This window comes from Saccostrea echinata, unplaced genomic scaffold (assembly GCF_033153115.1).
Source record: "Saccostrea echinata isolate AGI-Se365-2 ecotype Australia unplaced genomic scaffold, CSIRO_AGI_Sech_v1 ptg000041l, whole genome shotgun sequence".
NCBI lineage: Eukaryota > Metazoa > Mollusca > Bivalvia > Ostreida > Ostreidae > Saccostrea > Saccostrea echinata.
The window spans coordinates 3,873,690-3,890,420 of NW_026889790.1; the positions used below are offsets into that span (position 1 = coordinate 3,873,690).

The following is a 16,731-nucleotide window of genomic DNA, read 5'->3' on the forward strand; positions in this document are numbered from 1 at the left end:
GATTTTCAAATATGGCGTCTTTCATAAACTAGACCGAGCACTTGCTTGATCTTGTGTAGGATTTCTTAAATTTAAAATATTTTAAAATAAAGGTAAGAAGAACAATACCAAAACAAGAAATTAATTTTTTTTTATTTAGCTTTGCTCAGCTAGAGAGTGAAAAAGGAAGCGACTTGCTTTTGAATGTTAACATGATATGATTATAAAGATAGGCGTCTATTAAGTTTTGAATTTACTGTGCATCCACTAACAGTCATGCATCTGAATCAAAATATAATCTTAAACACAGAAAGGTAATATTTAGAGATGTGAAGACTTCATAAGCTTACAACAGCCTTTTAAGATTATGATAAAAGAAATGTTAATTTGTACAGTTTCATTCCGAAATTCCTCTACTGTTACGTATTATGAATCATACGATGCACAGTGTTTAAAACTCATCGTAAAATTACCTAGAAATGCAGGGTTCATTACTAGTAAAAATTTGTCAGCCCTGCCAAAGATCTGTAATATAGCCCAATTAAAAAAATGCCTATGTCAAAAATAATTTTTATTACACATGTAAAACCACCAATGTAAGTTTTTACGTCATCAGCTTTGCACCTTGCTAGGGCACATCTCAATTCTTCTGTTAAAGTGATTATGAGTATGACTAAAAAAATGGTCAGCATAACTTTGATCCCAAATATATCCATATAGGCCTATAGACCAATAGGTCTGCCATTCGGCTTGTTATGCTTGGCTAACTGTACAATTAGTCAATTTGTCTATTATTTAAGACAGATTTCTGAATGTAAATGTTTTAATCAGTGGAAATTTTAACACTTCCAGCTGGGCCTGGATACAAACAAGTTTGTTTGTCTGTGCCAAAGTGAAGCGTCTTGAGCTGTCAGGCACAAATTATTTCAAACTCTGTGATGCATCAGTTTCTCTTGAACCTATTACAATGTACTTTCAAAATCCTATGCTGTTACAGATTATGAATCATATTATGCATCAATGCTCTTTTACATTTTGTAATTCCGTGTGTTTTCTATTTTAAGTCATGGACGATACTTCAGAAAAGGAGAAAAAGTCAGCAGAACAAAATGAAAAAGATCAGGTAACTATAGTTATAGAATGTGCATAAAAAGAAAATCTTTGTTGTTTCTGCTGGTTTGACTGAAATCAGAACATGATTTATTATATGTTTAATATCTTTCTAGGATACTGCTGGGAAGAAAACGCCCAAATCCGGTAAACCAGGAAGTGGAAAAAGAGTGTCCAGTGGTCAGAAAAGTCCCAAAGGTGGGAAAACTGAGAAGGGAAGAGCCACATCCTCTAAAGGTTTGATTTCTTTGTGAAAAAAGATAAAAAAAATGAATAAAAAGCAAGTATAATCTTGTGTTAATTAATTTCTACTGTACAGATAAAAAAATGAAACAATTACATATCCTTGTATGGAGAAGGTTTTCGTATTTGTTTAGCAGTGGTAGTGACTTTTTTTCAGGGAATGTGAAGCCAAAACAAGCTGAAGAAAAGAAGGCAGAGGAAGCTCCGGAGGAGGAGGGAGAGGAAGGTTAGTTGATTGTTTTCTAGGAGGGAGGGGAAGATAAGTTGATCATGTTGTGGGAAAGAGAGAAAGGTTACCAGGGTATTTATGTTGTTGGAGTAGAAGAGGATTGATTGTGTGTATGTTGTTAAGATTTTTTTCATTCATATAGAAACATCACCAAATATCAGTGAAGGGCTTCAAATTTAAACCATTACTCAGCACACTGCAAAGATCTGCGACTTTCACTTCAAAGTGCCAAGCACTAGGCAAAGGAAAAATTACTATACCTATTTTTTTATTGACTAAGGTCTGTCGTGGCTGCGGTCTTAAACCCACAACCTTCTGAGGAGAAGAGGAAGATTAGTTTATTATTGGGGGTGGGGTGGGGTTGTATATTGTGTTGTGGGAGTGAGAGGAGGGTTGTTTAATAGGAGGGAAGGGAAGGTTAATTGATGTTTAGAAGAGAGGGGAAGGTAATTTTTTGTGTTGTGTGGAAGGTGATTTATTGTGTTATAGGAGGGAGAGGAAAGTTAATTTATTGTTATAGAAGATGTAGAAGCTGCTAAGCAAATAAGACAGTTAATTGTTTTGAAAAAGGGTCAGGATGTGAAAGCTATTGCTTTGCCTGACAAAGAAGTATGTTATATAGTATTGATTTTGTATACAATGAAATTTTTAGGAATTTAAAGTTTAAGTTTAAATGTTCCTCATTGTTTCAGGTCTTCCTGAGGGAGTTGTTGCTCTTTTTCTCTCCTCTAAGACTCAGGAGATTTTTCACTGCCGTGCTGACCAAGACGTTACGGAAGAAAATCCGATCAAAATAATCACCAAACAGGAAATTCTGGATGATATGCGTAACAGAGCTGCAGTCTGTGACTTCCATCCCATCAAACAAGAAATTATTGTAAGTGAGAGAATCTACTAACAGCAATATCTATGCTAACTTCTGAATTCTCTGTTCAATGGGTTGTAGTTCCATTCAGGTATAGATATTTGGTCATTTATTCACTCTGAATAAATATATTCAAAAAAGAGAACAATGAATTATGAATTGAAAGTAGGGCAGAAAATATCTGCAATTTCAAAATCATTCAAAACCGGTTGGCAGGAGATGCTCACTCCTCCATGGCACCTGATCCCACCTCTGATGTTTTTTTAGAGGTCTGTGTTTGCTCTGCTCCTGATTTGTATTGTTTGAATGGACCTTTGAGCTTGAATACTGTTCATTATCTCCATATATTTCATTTTAATACAATGCAGTGCATCAGTGGGGTATGTCAAACAGTATATTTACAAAAAGATTTTGTCTACAAGATCAGTGAGGTCAAAAGCAGGCTTTGGGTAATGCTAAATCTAATGGTAATGCATTGCAATGCATTTTATACTTGAATCAATGCTAGTAATGTGTAAAATTCCAAAAAAAAAATCTTAATTACATGTAATGGTAATATAATGTATTACTTTTTAAAATCTAGAGTAATACTGGCATTACACAGCATTACAATGAAATATTTTGTGTATATGTATTTTTTTTAATTAAAAATGGACATGGAAATCATTGATTACATTCAATTAATTTTAAAAATAATAATAATGAATTTAAAAATTAAGCTTATCGAAATAAACTTTCTGTGTAATTAAATACACTTTAACTTTTATTATATTTAGAACTCTTGTTTTTCTTTATTGATTTTGAGTTTATGGTTGACAGGATTATCCTACAGATGAAATTTTGGTGGTGTATGATTTTGACTTCAAGTATGGACAGAATTTCTACTGCGCCATCACAGAGGAAGCCAAAGAGAAGATACTTAATGTAGGTTTTGTTTGTTCTATGTCTTGTTGCCTTGAAACTTTCTTATTATCATAAAGCAAATGGGATCAGTAAAAATAGGGAAAAAATCTCAATATATTGATTTAAAAAATTATGAAAGAGCCCATATACATGTGATGTATAAATTATATAATTTATGAGGCAATTGTTGAGTGTAAACAATTACCACAAAGATGGATGTGACCAGAGTAATATTGAAATTAATGTAGATAACAGGAAGATTGTTTTTATATTTCAGCCCCATGGACCAGACGGTGGGGAGGGAGGAGTCCAGGAAGAGGAAGTGATCTACACGTATATACCCCCCGAACCTAAAGACTGGGTGTCATTGGGGAGTGAGAAAGAAATCAAAGAGGAGAGTGTTGTAGAAAATAGACGAAGGGTAAGTGTGATTAAAAGTGTGGTAGAAAATAGACAAAGGGTAAGTGTGATTAAAAGTGTCATAGAAAATAGACGAAGGGTAAGTGTGATTAAAAGTGTCATAGAAAATAGACAAAGGGTAAGTCTGATTAGGGGGTGAGAATTTATACAAAGGATAAGTCTGATATTATGATGGGATAAAGTGTAAGTCATGTGATTTTACATGTGTTAAGAGTAAGTCTGATTATGATCAAGAGTTAGGCAAAGGATAGACCTGTCAGTTTTATTTATCATAGCCACAAGATCAGAAGGTGTGCTATATTGTTATCAGAATATAAAAGGATGATCAAGCAGACTATAACATGGATAAGTTTAAATTTATATCACAATATTTAACATTTTCAAATATTTTCCTTAAGATTCTTTGCAAATTATAAAACAGTTCATTTTCTCATGAGCTACCATTAATGAGTAAGAACATTTCCATTGTGATGTCATAATATCGTACTTGACATCAAAACTATGTTGCAAATTTGTTTCAAAAATGATCGTTGAATGACAAAAATTTGTGGCATTATAGTCATCAGACAAATAATGTAAATAAAACATATGAATTTAATTTTGGAGAATTCATGACATACAGGAACTACAACGCTAATCTGCTTCATAAAATATGCCAGTGTGAAGTGTTCTAGTTCAGGTCTTCATGAATTCTCCAAAGTTAAATTTGTTTCTTAATTTGAACTTTAAGATGAAACACATACATTCTAACATGTATTTGTTATGCTCCATATGTAAATGTTCCTCTTATGATACAATATTTAATGGATATTTTGTACCTTAAGTCTCTTTATTACCGGTAACTTACATGTATATCAGACCTGTTTACTCTTACGATTTCACCGTATTTTGTACGGATTTTCAGTTCCAAAATACGTCTTACGTTTTGCTATAACGAAAATACGGAAATCCGTTCATATGGATTTTAACAATTAGTTTTCGTTATCTGTCTCAGTTTGACGCTTTTTAATCGCTAAAGAAGAGAAAATTTTCAAACACTTAAGTTGCCAAAACGTGGTGGTTTAAAAAATGACAGAAATCACTCAAAAGAGAGCAGTGTATGACGTTTTGCTTTGTTATTAAACCATGTTTTGGTAATCAGAAATGTAGTTGTTTTCTAGTGATATATGTACAGTCGATGAAAAGTGAAATCTTACGGGCAAATGCCAAATCTCACTGACAAATCTAATGAAAAATACTGAGAGACAACAATTTGGATAAACAGGTCTGGTATATCGTTCAAGTCAGTAATTTTATAAGATATGAAAATTTGAAATTGAATTCAAATGCTTTATTTAATTAAATAATGTGCAATTTTATTCAATCAAATGTAAAATGTTGGACACTACAGAAATAATAGATTCATTATTTGAAGGGGTTTTTCCAAGTTGTCCATATCCATTTGTAATTTGAATAGTGTATCAAGATTGTTTGATTCACAGAGCCATCAGTTTTGTTTTATGTATGACAGATTAAGGTATCAGTAAAGAGGGTTCGTAAGGAGTTTGGAGCACCTTACAAATTCAAAGATCGCAATGTGGCGGATGCCAAGGATGGTTGTATTGATTGTGCTTCATTTGATGACAGAACATTTGACCTCAAAAAAATAGAACTGGAAAAAAGTATTCAGGTAAATGTCATCTTTTACTTTATTAAAATTCATTTGCATACAAATGTATTTGAAAAATTAAAAAATTTTGGTTAATATTAGAAGTACTTTCCCCAACTTGATGTTCCATGATTGTGTTTCCTTAGTCTATCCCTGAGTGTGTGGACCAGGGGACCCAGACCGACTGGAAATACCCCCGAAATAACTGTACTCAGTACCAACCCAGAGAGTTCTCACAGAAGGAAAAGGAACAGTTAGAAAACTCCAAAAACCTCCAAACATCTGTGGAATCTGTCACACAAAGGTAACAACACTCTGCAATTCCACTCTAGTCTCTGTCACTCTGTATTCTTATTCAAAAACTAAATGTAATTACATATTTTGGATATATTCCTTCTCGTGTTTTTTTACTACTTTGAATTTTTTTTTCGTTGGACAGATTTAAGCTGGCCCTACAACAAAATGAGATTATGGACGTGTTCTACATTGACTGGCTCCATCTTGGGGATGCTGAGGGCAACTTTGGTAATAAGTCAGACAATCACCTTAAGGTAGTGTATAAAACTAGCAAGGGGAAATAACTAATGATTCTGAATCTGATAGCTTATCTTGCAGTGATTGTAAGCCTGGATTTATTGTTGTTAATTATTGGTGTATATTAACACAGGAGTACCAGTCGTTTACAGATCTTCAGTTTAGTAAAGAGAAGAGTATTACCTGTATACAATGGCATCCCTCAATTAAAGGTAAACACTGACGATTCACAGGTATAGTTAACAGATCTTACATGAAATCAGTTAAACAGAAAGCATCCTCGTGACTAATACTGTTTTGTTCTGTAGGGGTTGTGGCAGTCTCGGTGGCGGAGAAAATGACATTTGACGAGAGAATTGACTCGGCAGCCAAAGTCATTATGACTCCTTCCCTTATTCTTATCTGGAGTTTTACAGACCCCATACATCCCCAGGTGAAGACTTGTATAATAAGTTTGCTCTCTTATTCAGTGGATATTGATTAATTGAGGATAGGATGGGCTTTAGAAATATTATTTGTATTTTTTAGTTGCTGCTTGAGGCCCCAGATGATATCTACAGCTTTCAGTTCAGTCCATCAGATCCCAACATAATCTGTGGAGGATGTTACAATGGCCAGGTAGTTCTGTGGGACATCTCTGCCCACGCAGACCGACTTAAGCAGCCTCGAGGAGGGAACAGGAACAAAAAATCTAATGTTTTGGTGAGTTTTGATTTTTGGAAATTGTCATACTTTATTTAATGTGGAATACAGTTTTAAAAGGAATAAAATGGAAACACAGCTAGAATAAAATATATTTTCATTGTTGAAATTTGTGTATAAGTAGTGAAGTAGTGATCTTATTTTGAGGTACTTGATTATTTGTAGCCTGGATTTGAGGACCCTAATGCCCTGAAAACTCCAATAGTGAGATACTGTGCTGTGTCCAGTATAGAGAACAGTCATAGGGCGGCCATCACAGACATACAGTGGGTCCCTGACCACATGGAGGTAAGATATACTGATGTCCAGTATAGAGAACTGTCTCAGGGCTGCCATTACAGTTAGTCCATGGTCACAATTACAACTACAATGAACAAACTGCACATGTGAAGTTGTTAGATGTTAGGCAAGCCCAAGGCAAGCCAGATTATCTTGATTTCTGATCTCGTTGTTTTGACTTTCATCGGATTTTACAAGAACTCTTTCTGTATTTTGTATGTGACTGTGATGATTTTTGTAGGTGAACAGAATGGGAGTTCCCCAGGAGAACAAATCCATGCAGTCCTGTCAGATCATGACATGTGCCGCAGATTACAGTATCCTGTTCTGGGACACGAGGCCCCCCAAAGGGCCAGGACAACTCAACATTGCCACCAAAACAGACAAAAATGATAAATCTCAAATGGGAGTTCCTACAACATTCAAACACCTAGATCTATCCTGGAAGCCAATGTTGAAGGTAAACTTCTTAAGGAATTCAATGTATATATTTCATATCCTTGTAAGGTAGCAATACAAGCTTCATACTTTAGTATATATGTACTGATGTGCAGTGTACAAGTTTCTAATGGCTGTTCTCTGGCTATTTAGGTCCATCTCCACAAATCAGAACCAGGGGGAGACCATGCCCCAATGAAGTTCTCTATACAGGAGAAGCAGGGGGACAGAAAAGCCCGTAAGTTATTTATTGTAGCCATTATTAAACTAAAGTTAATTCCAGTTTATAAGCACACAAATCCCCTAGTGTTAATTTATATATTTAAGATTCAGCATGCTACAAGAGTTTTTAGAATTGTTAGTACATATGTGAAATGTTGTTTCCTAGGACTAACATTTTAATCTAGAATCAGTGTAAATGTCCTAGAGAGAAAACCAACAAGGGAAATTACTCTGTACTTATCATTTTCTTTAAGAAGACATGTAGATCTTTGATAAATCCACATATACTTACAAATATCTTGTTACAATGAATCAGGTGCTAAATAAATCCAGCACATTGGTACATTTAGATTCTGTGCTGAATAATAAGGGTAGTTTATTTGTTATGTTGCTGTAGGGATGTTGTTTTAATGAAACTCATTTTTACAGAGAGGAGAGATGGTAAGAGATAAAAACAACACAGATAATTTTGTGATCATAGTGTAGTCATCTTTAATGTCATTTTATCATCATAACAATTTTAAATCAATCAGGAGATGTCCATATTGAGGACTTATAAATGTTCATTGTGTGGAATGTTTAGATCCCGATAACAGAAGCACTATATAGTTCCTTGATTGTGTAAAAGTAACAAGTTACATCCCACTGTTGTTAGTGCTTTACTTAATGTTTAATTTGCTTGTTATCAATTAGTTATTAGACCAAAAAAAAAAAAACATGTGATGCAACTAATTAATCCAAACCATTATTTATTCACAAAGATTTAAAATCGTTGAATTTGTAAACCGTCATAGATACTAGTATTATATATAGATAAAAATTCAGAATTAAAATTGTGCATTTACTTCAGTGATCATTTAGACTGATAATATCTCTCTTGTTTTTGTAGTGTCCAAAGCTACTGATGCCCCCGACATGAGTCGTGAGAATGCTATGGGCGGTGGTTATTACACAAAGCCCGGGTCTGGCAAAGACAAGAGGACTCTACAGAGTGTCAAGACTCATTTCTACGTGGGGACGGAGGTAGTGGGCGTCGTCCTAGGGGCGGGGGAATGAGCTTGACTCCCTGTACAGTTCTGCTTTCTTAGTCTTGCACAGTCTCTCTGTCACCAGCACTGCACGTTACAGCTGTAGATACAACTCTCCTGCATGTAAATGTGTCCTCAGATCTGATCACAGAGCCCCCCTACACACTACCCAGCATGCACCTTCTGTACACACCATCTGATCTATTTATACTATATGTATGACATCTTCTATGAACTTCTTTACAACCTAAAAAACTCTATGTAATACATGTATGTGAATAGTTTGATCTCTAACCATATACCTACTTACATTTGTGATAAGCATGCGACCTGTCAACACTTATGTACATGTACTGTATATATATATAATGTATCCTTGTGGTATGCCTGTGGCATGTAGCTTACCTCTGTATCCCAATCTAACATTAACTTTTTAGTAACACACTTCTTCTCATGACCTACTTAATGTCACCTTTTTACATAGCATTCTGTTATCGTCTTCTCCAGTAATCCATTTATATCAGGCCTCTGCTCGGCTTCACACATGACTGTATATCTATTATTGCACAAGCTCTTTATTTTGATGAAATGTAATCACAAATTTATTACTTTGTATTTTCTAATTTAATAATTAATGCCTTAATGAATTCTTCAATTATTACTTTACAGAGAACATGACTTAGCATTTACTGTCAATTATCTATATCTACTTCTCTAGAAACACTGTGCCAATTTCAACCAAACTTCCCACAAAGCATTCTTGGATAAAGGAGATTCAAGTTTGTTCAAATAAAGAGCCAGGCCCACTCTCAATGGGAGATAATTAAGAATTTTTGAAAATTTGGTGGCATCTTTTGAAAATCTACTTGGCTGGAGTTGAAATTTTCATGAACTCTACCATAGTGTAAAATCAGTGTTAAAATCATGACCCCCAGGGGTAGGGTTGGGCCACAATAGGCAATCAAAGGGTTTTTTTTATGGGAAAATTGAGGGAAAATCTTTATAAATTTTCTTCTAAAGAACAACTAGGCCATGATAAGTAAAACTGATATACAAGCATTTTCAGGAAGTAATTGTTGTTCAAATCATTGCTACTGGTAGGGTGGGCTGTTATGGGAGATCACAGTATTAAAAGTGAATGTATAGGAAAAAATTCCTCTTAAAAACAACAAATCCATGATTAGTCATATAAATAATGCAAGCAGCCTCAGATAGTTTTTGATTTAGAGTTGCTCAAATTGCTTATCAAGAGTTGAAGGGCCAACTTCAAAAATTCCTAAACTGTATGGATTCAGTAAATTTTTCTTCAAATAAGAGACCATGGGTAAGAAAGAGGCTGAAATTGGATATAAAATTTTACATGAAATTTTTTTTCTTCTCAAGAACAGTTGGGTCACATTGATATTGAAGCATCCCAATGTTTTTTGGACTCAAGTATGATTAAATCATGACCCCTTGAGGCTATGTTAGGGCCACAATATAGGGTCAAAATTCTTTGTGAAACTAATTTTGGGGGACAATCTTTTTAAAATGTGACTCAGATGAGCATTGCGGCCCATGGACCCCTTGCTCAAATATATGGTTGATGTAAAAACCTATGTATTAGGGAAATGTAGAGGTTTTAAAAATTAATGTATTTTTTTTACAGACATTAATACTGTAGATACCACTCATAAAATGATAGTGTAAAAACTTGGAATATGCCAAATTGAAAGTATGCCTTAGGAGTCAGTAGTCTCAGGAAATTAATGGATGGATTTCTTTTATTTGTCTTACATATTAACAGTACAGTGTTTAACAGTTTTCTGATATCAAGTTGAAGATGAGGAAAAAAAGCCCATCTTCACTGCATTGTAACATTTAATTCTATATTTCTTTAACTCCTGCTATAAAAAATATCTGTAATATAATACACCACACAAAAGGGTGATCTTCCTTCAAAAATTTCTGCAGAAAATTTCATAAGTACACTACACACAAAATACAATGAAGCCATACCCAGTTAATGGTTAGTACATTAAACTCACCGTTGTCTGTGAGCTTATCTGAGGTTTCACCACACATAAGCTGTGGTTTACAGACAGACTGAAGGTTGTAAGCTATAGCTGTAGCACACTCTCAGGTTTTGTTTTGTTTTTTTTTTGAACATCTGTTACCAGATAAGAAGCATTTTGTTGAAGTGAAATTCTGATGGGCTTGTTTGCTTTTCTTATTCCTTTGAAAAAGATTGCTTAATTTTTAAAGCCTAAGTTTTATTAGCATTATATTATGTTCATGCACAAATACTTCTTTCATCATCTCTTTTTATTTTTGCACACCAATTTTTTGCTTGACAAGTAAATTTAATGCAGACTTTTTTGCTAATTAAGACTCGTGTAAATGACTTCCTTGTTGTCAGGATGGAGAAGTCGTGTATGTGGACTGGATGCCAGTAAAAGACCAGGATACAGGGAAAATTGTCAGTAAGTGAAGGGAAAATTGTCAGTAAGCAAAGGGGGGACCAAGATACAGGGAAAAATGTCAGTAAGTAAAGGGAACATTGTCAGCAAGTAAAGGGGGGATCAAGATACAGGGAAAAATGTCAGTAAGTGAAGGGGGAGACAAAGATACAGGGAAAATTGTCAGTAAGTTGAAGGGGGAACCAGGATACAGGGAAAATTGTCAGTAAGTAAAGAGGGGAGACCAAGATACAGGGAAAATTGTCAGTAAGTAAAGGGAAAATTGTCAGTAAGTAAAGGGAAAATTGTCAGTTAGTGAAGGGAAAATTGTCAGTAAGTAAAGGGGGGAATGAGATACAGGGAAAATTGTCAGTAAGTAAAGGGAAAATTGTCAGTTAGTGAAGGGAAAATTGTCAGTAAGTAAAGGGGGGAATGAGATACAGGGAAATTTGTCAGTAAGTAAAGGGGGGACTGAGATACAGGGAAAATTGTCAGTAAGTAAAGGGGGGACTGAGATACAGGGAAAATTGTCAGTAAGTAAAAGGAAAGACTAGGATATAGGGAAAATTGTCAGTAAGTAAAGGGGGAGACTAGGATATAGGGAAAATTGTCAGTTAGTAAAGGGGGAGACCAGGATACCGGGAAAATTGTCAGTTAGTAAAGGGAGGGAGACCAGGATACAGGGAAAATTCTCATTAAGTAAAGGGGGGTCAGGATTCAGGGGGAGTTACCAGTTAGTAAAGGTAGGGGTGATACCCTTTATACATGTACATTACAAGTGATCTCTTTTTCAGAAAACACATTGGTTGTGCTAAATTTTTCTCAACTTGTTTATTAAGTACAATGTTTTTGTTGCTTTGACACCTTACTGTTCCAGAATAGTTACTTTCTTTAGCATTATGTTAGGTATAACAGTATAAGATTAAATTTGTCTTTTTAAGTTTGCATGATTAATTGAAATTTTGATTTTCTTCACTATAGCACCAAAGCCTGATTTCTACCATGCAATCCATGACGGACCAGTGAACACGGTCCAGCGATCACCGTTTTTCAGTGACATCATTCTGTGCGTTGGAGGATGGACCTTCACGATCTGGAAGGAGGGTGTAACGGTAATGCTATCTGACCACTTTCTTTGTCATTCTGATCAGTTCTATGTTGACAAGGGTTATATCTTTCCATATTGGGGTGGTAAGAGAATTGTAAGCAGTTTTCTCCCATATATTAAATTTCTTAAAATTTATTTATTTTTATCAAAATGAAGTTTCTGAGGGAGTGTTTGGGGGTTTGCTTGCTTACTGACACATATTGGTATTGAAATTCAGATCAGTATTTCTATAGTTAGAAGTTGAATGACATTAAAGATCCATCCAATATTTTTTTTTGGATTTTTTTTTACATGTATATAAGTTTATAGTATATGTACATGTTGCCTCTTTATATGCTGTGTGTGCTATCCTGTTGATTCTATTTATTATATCAGACTGTCAGATTCCTTTTTATCATTGTATAAGAACAAGATTCTGTTAAGCTGGTGTGTAGTAAGATTTATTTTTAGCCATGATATTAACAGGACGAGACCTCTGAGAATAAGAAGAAAGTAAGTGATTGGTGGTAGAAAAAAGTTCTGGAATGATGTGTGTTTTCAGCTCAATGTCTTAAATTGTGTAAACAAACAAATTCTGATCCACAAAAGTCTGTTGTCCTATTTTTGAGACTTGGTTTTTATAATTACACATTTACAGAATTAATTTGCGTAAAAATATTTATTACAATGCACATAAAGCTTGATACAGCTATTTGACTAGCATCTTCAATTTAAGTTCACTTTAGTAAATTCTCTTTTCATAAAATTTATTTTTCTGTAAACTTGAGCAGTATTTTGTCAGGTGAGCTAAAGTGTCCCGTACACTGATGGCCTATGTGTGATAAACACGTGAAGAATACCCGTATAAGGACTGATCATGATTTACTCTTTGGTGATGAGTTTGTGAAGAAATGAGGCATATATTAATTTGTGCTTGTTGGGTTTTATTTCAATGAACAAATGTAGTGCTAAAAATTTGAGATAAATAGGACAAGTTGTCATTGTTGACTTAATTACCAAGTGTTGAATTAATATAGATCAGATGAACTAGAATTTATTAAATGTATACAGTGTATCCTTAACAATTAATATACATGTATGTATAAACTGCTGACTTATAAGTAAAACTGAAAGGAATTAATTCATTTGTATTAATTACAATTAAATGAAGATTAAATATGTTTAAGTATTTTTTTTTAATGTGCAAAACTTAATTTTGAGAAAGATTTTTTTTTTTTAGCTAAGTAGGTCTGTTATAATTTACACATACTCCTATACAGTTTAAAACATGATAAAAATTTATAATAGCTTGAAAGATTGAAATGTAACAATACCTTGCTTTTGCTATATACAGACTGGACCAATCCTACAGTCTAATGCCAATCCTGTCAAGATGACCGCTGGTCACTGGTCTCCATCTCGACCCTCAGTGTTCTACATCGCTAAACACGACGGAAGCGTGGACGTATGGGATCTTCTGGATAAAACCCATGAACCAACGCTGACACAAAGTGTGTCCCCAACTCTGATTACACAGCTGTTCCCCTTCCAGATTTCACGTAAGCATTTTCATCCCCCCAAAATATTAATTGACAGATAATGCATAGCAGCATTACAAGCAATATAGCCTTAACAGTAGTTTTTCTGGTTTCAGAAATAAGTTTTACAAATTGAAATTAATTTATATTCTGTTTCAGAATAAAAACTTTATTTGGAACATGCAACTTTTTCACTATCAATGACAGTACTTTATCTAATTTTTGTGTAGAAAGGTGTTGGTTCAGTATAAAGTGACAGGTCTGTTTATATTACAGAGAAGCAGCATTTGTTAGCTGTGGGTGACAATGCTGGTACATTACACATACTGGAAATCCCCTGGAGTCTTAGACAACCCACCCCTAATGAGGTACAATCAAAGAATTCTGCACTCAGCTACAGTACACCACACTCTGATCAGCACTTTGTACTGTCAAGTACTCATAAATGATTCTGTAATTGGCTACAGTACACTACACTCTGATCAGCACTCTGTACTCTCAAGTACTCGTAAAGAATTCTGTAATGGGCCACAGTACAACACACTCTGATCAGCACTCTGTACTCACAAGTACTCATAAAGAATTCTGTAATCGGCTACAGTACAACACACTCTGATCAGCACTCTGTACTCGCAAATACTCATAAAGAATTCTGTAATCGCCTACAGTACAACACACTCTGATCAGCACTTTGTACTGTCAAGTACTCATAAAGAATTCTGTAATCAGTACATCACACTCTGATCAGCACTCTGAACTGTAGAGTTCTCTTAAAGAATTCTTTAATCAGCAACAGAACACCATACTCTGATCAGCACTCTGTACTCTCTAGTTCTCATAAAGAGTTCTGTAATCAGCTACAGTACACCACACTCTGATCAGCACTCTGTACTCACAAGTACTCACAAAGAATTCTGTAATCAGCTACAGTACACCACACTCTGATCAGCACTCTGTATTCTTAAGTTGTCTTAAAGAATTCTGTAATTGGCTACAGTACACCACACTCTGATCAGCACTCTGTATTCTCAAGTACTCATAAAGAATTCTGTAATCAGCTACAGTACACCACACTCTGATCAGCACTCTGTATTGTCAAGTTCTCATAAAGAGTTCTGTAATCAGCTACAGTACACTACACCCTGACCAGCACTCTGTACTCTAGAGTTCTTTTATAGAATTATAAAATCTGATCAAACTTGCATTGTTCCTGCTCTGTATTAATGTAAAGTTTTTCTTATACATGTTTATATATTGAATCTCTTGGGACAACTAGAATTATGTTGTTATAGTCATGTTTATATACAGTCAAACTTCATTATCTCGAACTTCATGGGACCAAGAAAAAACTTTGAGATATCCGAGGAATCGAGATATCGGGGGTAAAATACTTCAGGAATAAGGGGTTGTGACTTCAAAATCACTTTGACCTATCCATAGTATTCAAAATATCTGTGTTTAAGATACCGAACTTCAACTGTAAGTGATAATGATATTTCAAACACCATTGCTCACCAAAAGTAACTTTGTTATCAGCAGAAATTCACTATAACTTTATACTACTATTATAAGTAACATTTCTGTATATATATATAAAAACATATTAAGTACATGTAGCCCAGCAAAACACTTCACCCCATGTGTATAGCTTCTGTTAAAATTAACTTTTTATTTTCTTGTGGCTAAACCTTGTATGATTTTGTCAGATGACTGGAATCTCCAACTACTTTGAGCGTGAGGTGAAGAGACGAGCCTTTGTTGTGATGAGGTGGGACTTCAGAGAGAACGAGAAGAGAGAGTTGGAGCAGGAACAAAAAAGGAAAGCAGGGGTAAGAAAAATAAGATCAGAGAACCAACTCATTACTAAATTCTCTTGCATGATGCATCTCAGATTGAAATACATATATTTATCAACCAACTTAAGATGAAAATGGCATTCTGTTGCATATTTCACAATTTTAAAAGTTTAAAAAAAAAATCCTCTGAAATAATATACTGGTGGCCTCTGTAGCATTCAATTTACAGAAAACACAGGACAAAATTCTAGGCTTAACAGCATACTCTGATTGTTAATCTCTGTCCTAATTAGCATATCAGACTTAGTCACCTCCAGATACTGATATGTAAAACTTGGAGTTCTTTCCCTTTCCAGATTGCCCCAAACGTGGTGCTGACGGACGAGGAGATAGAGTACAGATTGAAGCAGGAGTACCAGAGCTACCTGGACGAGGAGGCTGCGTTTCTCCGAGAACTCGGGCTCCTGAAGGAGGAGGATGAGCCCCTCCCAGAGACGTGACCCTCAGGGCTCATAACCCACAAATCCAAGCTGTGATATTGACAAATCATACTGTTGTAAACTAGTTCTCTTGGAGGATCTGTGTATTTATGATCTGTGTATTGTTGCAGACTTCAATAACAATTGATGCTGATGATAGTTTTACTTTTCTACCAGATGTTTATTTATTGACATTGACAGTCTATCAAGATATTTTTTTTAACGTATTCACTTTATTTTTTGGCTTCAGCCACTTGCAAATATATCCTTAAAAAGAATCTGTTCATTATTGTTTTGATTGATAATAAATTATGTAACTGCTTCTAGTATCGTAAAAATTTTCTGAGAAACTAGGGAGACAAAATGCAGCAGCATTTCCTAAGAAATGCCACAAATATACAAGGTTTCATACTTCCAGCTTCAGTCAAACCTTGTTATTTGGAACTGGATGGGCTCAAGAAAAGCTTCACAATGTCAAGGTTTTGTGATATTGTTCCTCTACAAAAAACCTTTGACGAAAGTCGCTATTTAAAAGTCAGGAGAAGATATATTCTCATTGGTTGGTTTATAATTAACCATTACGGCATGTGTATCCACACGCCAAACTTTTAAATACATGTAGCGACTTTTGTCAAAGGTTTGTGAAGTGGAACAGTATCAAAAAACCCTGACATTGTGAAGATGTTCCGAGATATCCAAAAATTTGAGATATCAGAGCATTTAAGAATTGATGTTAAAACACATAAAGAAACATGCTTTGGACTCCCAACTGACAAGTAAATAGCTATAGTAT

At 34.8% G+C, this 16,731-nt stretch overlaps 1 protein-coding gene across 1 annotated transcript; it reads left to right on the forward strand.

Annotated features, from left to right (window-relative positions):
• The first annotated feature begins 3 nt into the window (after positions 1–3).
• LOC133200786 (dynein axonemal intermediate chain 3-like) lies at positions 4–16,196 on the forward strand. Its single transcript, XM_061336582.1, has 23 exons — positions 4–92; positions 1,044–1,102; positions 1,206–1,326; positions 1,490–1,558; positions 2,254–2,438; positions 3,246–3,350; positions 3,607–3,750; positions 5,260–5,418; positions 5,544–5,701; positions 5,837–5,948; positions 6,065–6,143; positions 6,240–6,364; positions 6,460–6,633; positions 6,799–6,921; positions 7,154–7,372; positions 7,504–7,588; positions 8,462–8,595; positions 10,999–11,062; positions 12,020–12,150; positions 13,480–13,684; positions 13,940–14,031; positions 15,370–15,492; positions 15,816–16,196. Exons 2-23 carry the CDS (start codon positions 1,046–1,048, stop codon positions 15,957–15,959), a joined length of 2,808 nt encoding a protein of 935 aa, XP_061192566.1. The 5' UTR covers positions 4–92; positions 1,044–1,045; the 3' UTR covers positions 15,960–16,196.
• Positions 16,197–16,731: the final 535 nt, after the last annotated feature.

Bases quoted from the DNA above. Each gene is read 5' to 3' on its own strand.
- LOC133200786 (XM_061336582.1), top strand. From the start codon at position 1,046: ATGGACGATACTTCAGAAAAGGAGAAAAAGTCAGCAGAACAAAATGAA. The intron at 2,439-3,245 runs GTAAGTGAGAGA...TATGGTTGACAG, and splicing joins CCATCAAACAAGAAATTATT to GATTATCCTACAGATGAAAT. The intron at 7,589-8,461 runs GTAAGTTATTTA...TTGTTTTTGTAG, and splicing joins GCAGGGGGACAGAAAAGCCC to TGTCCAAAGCTACTGATGCC.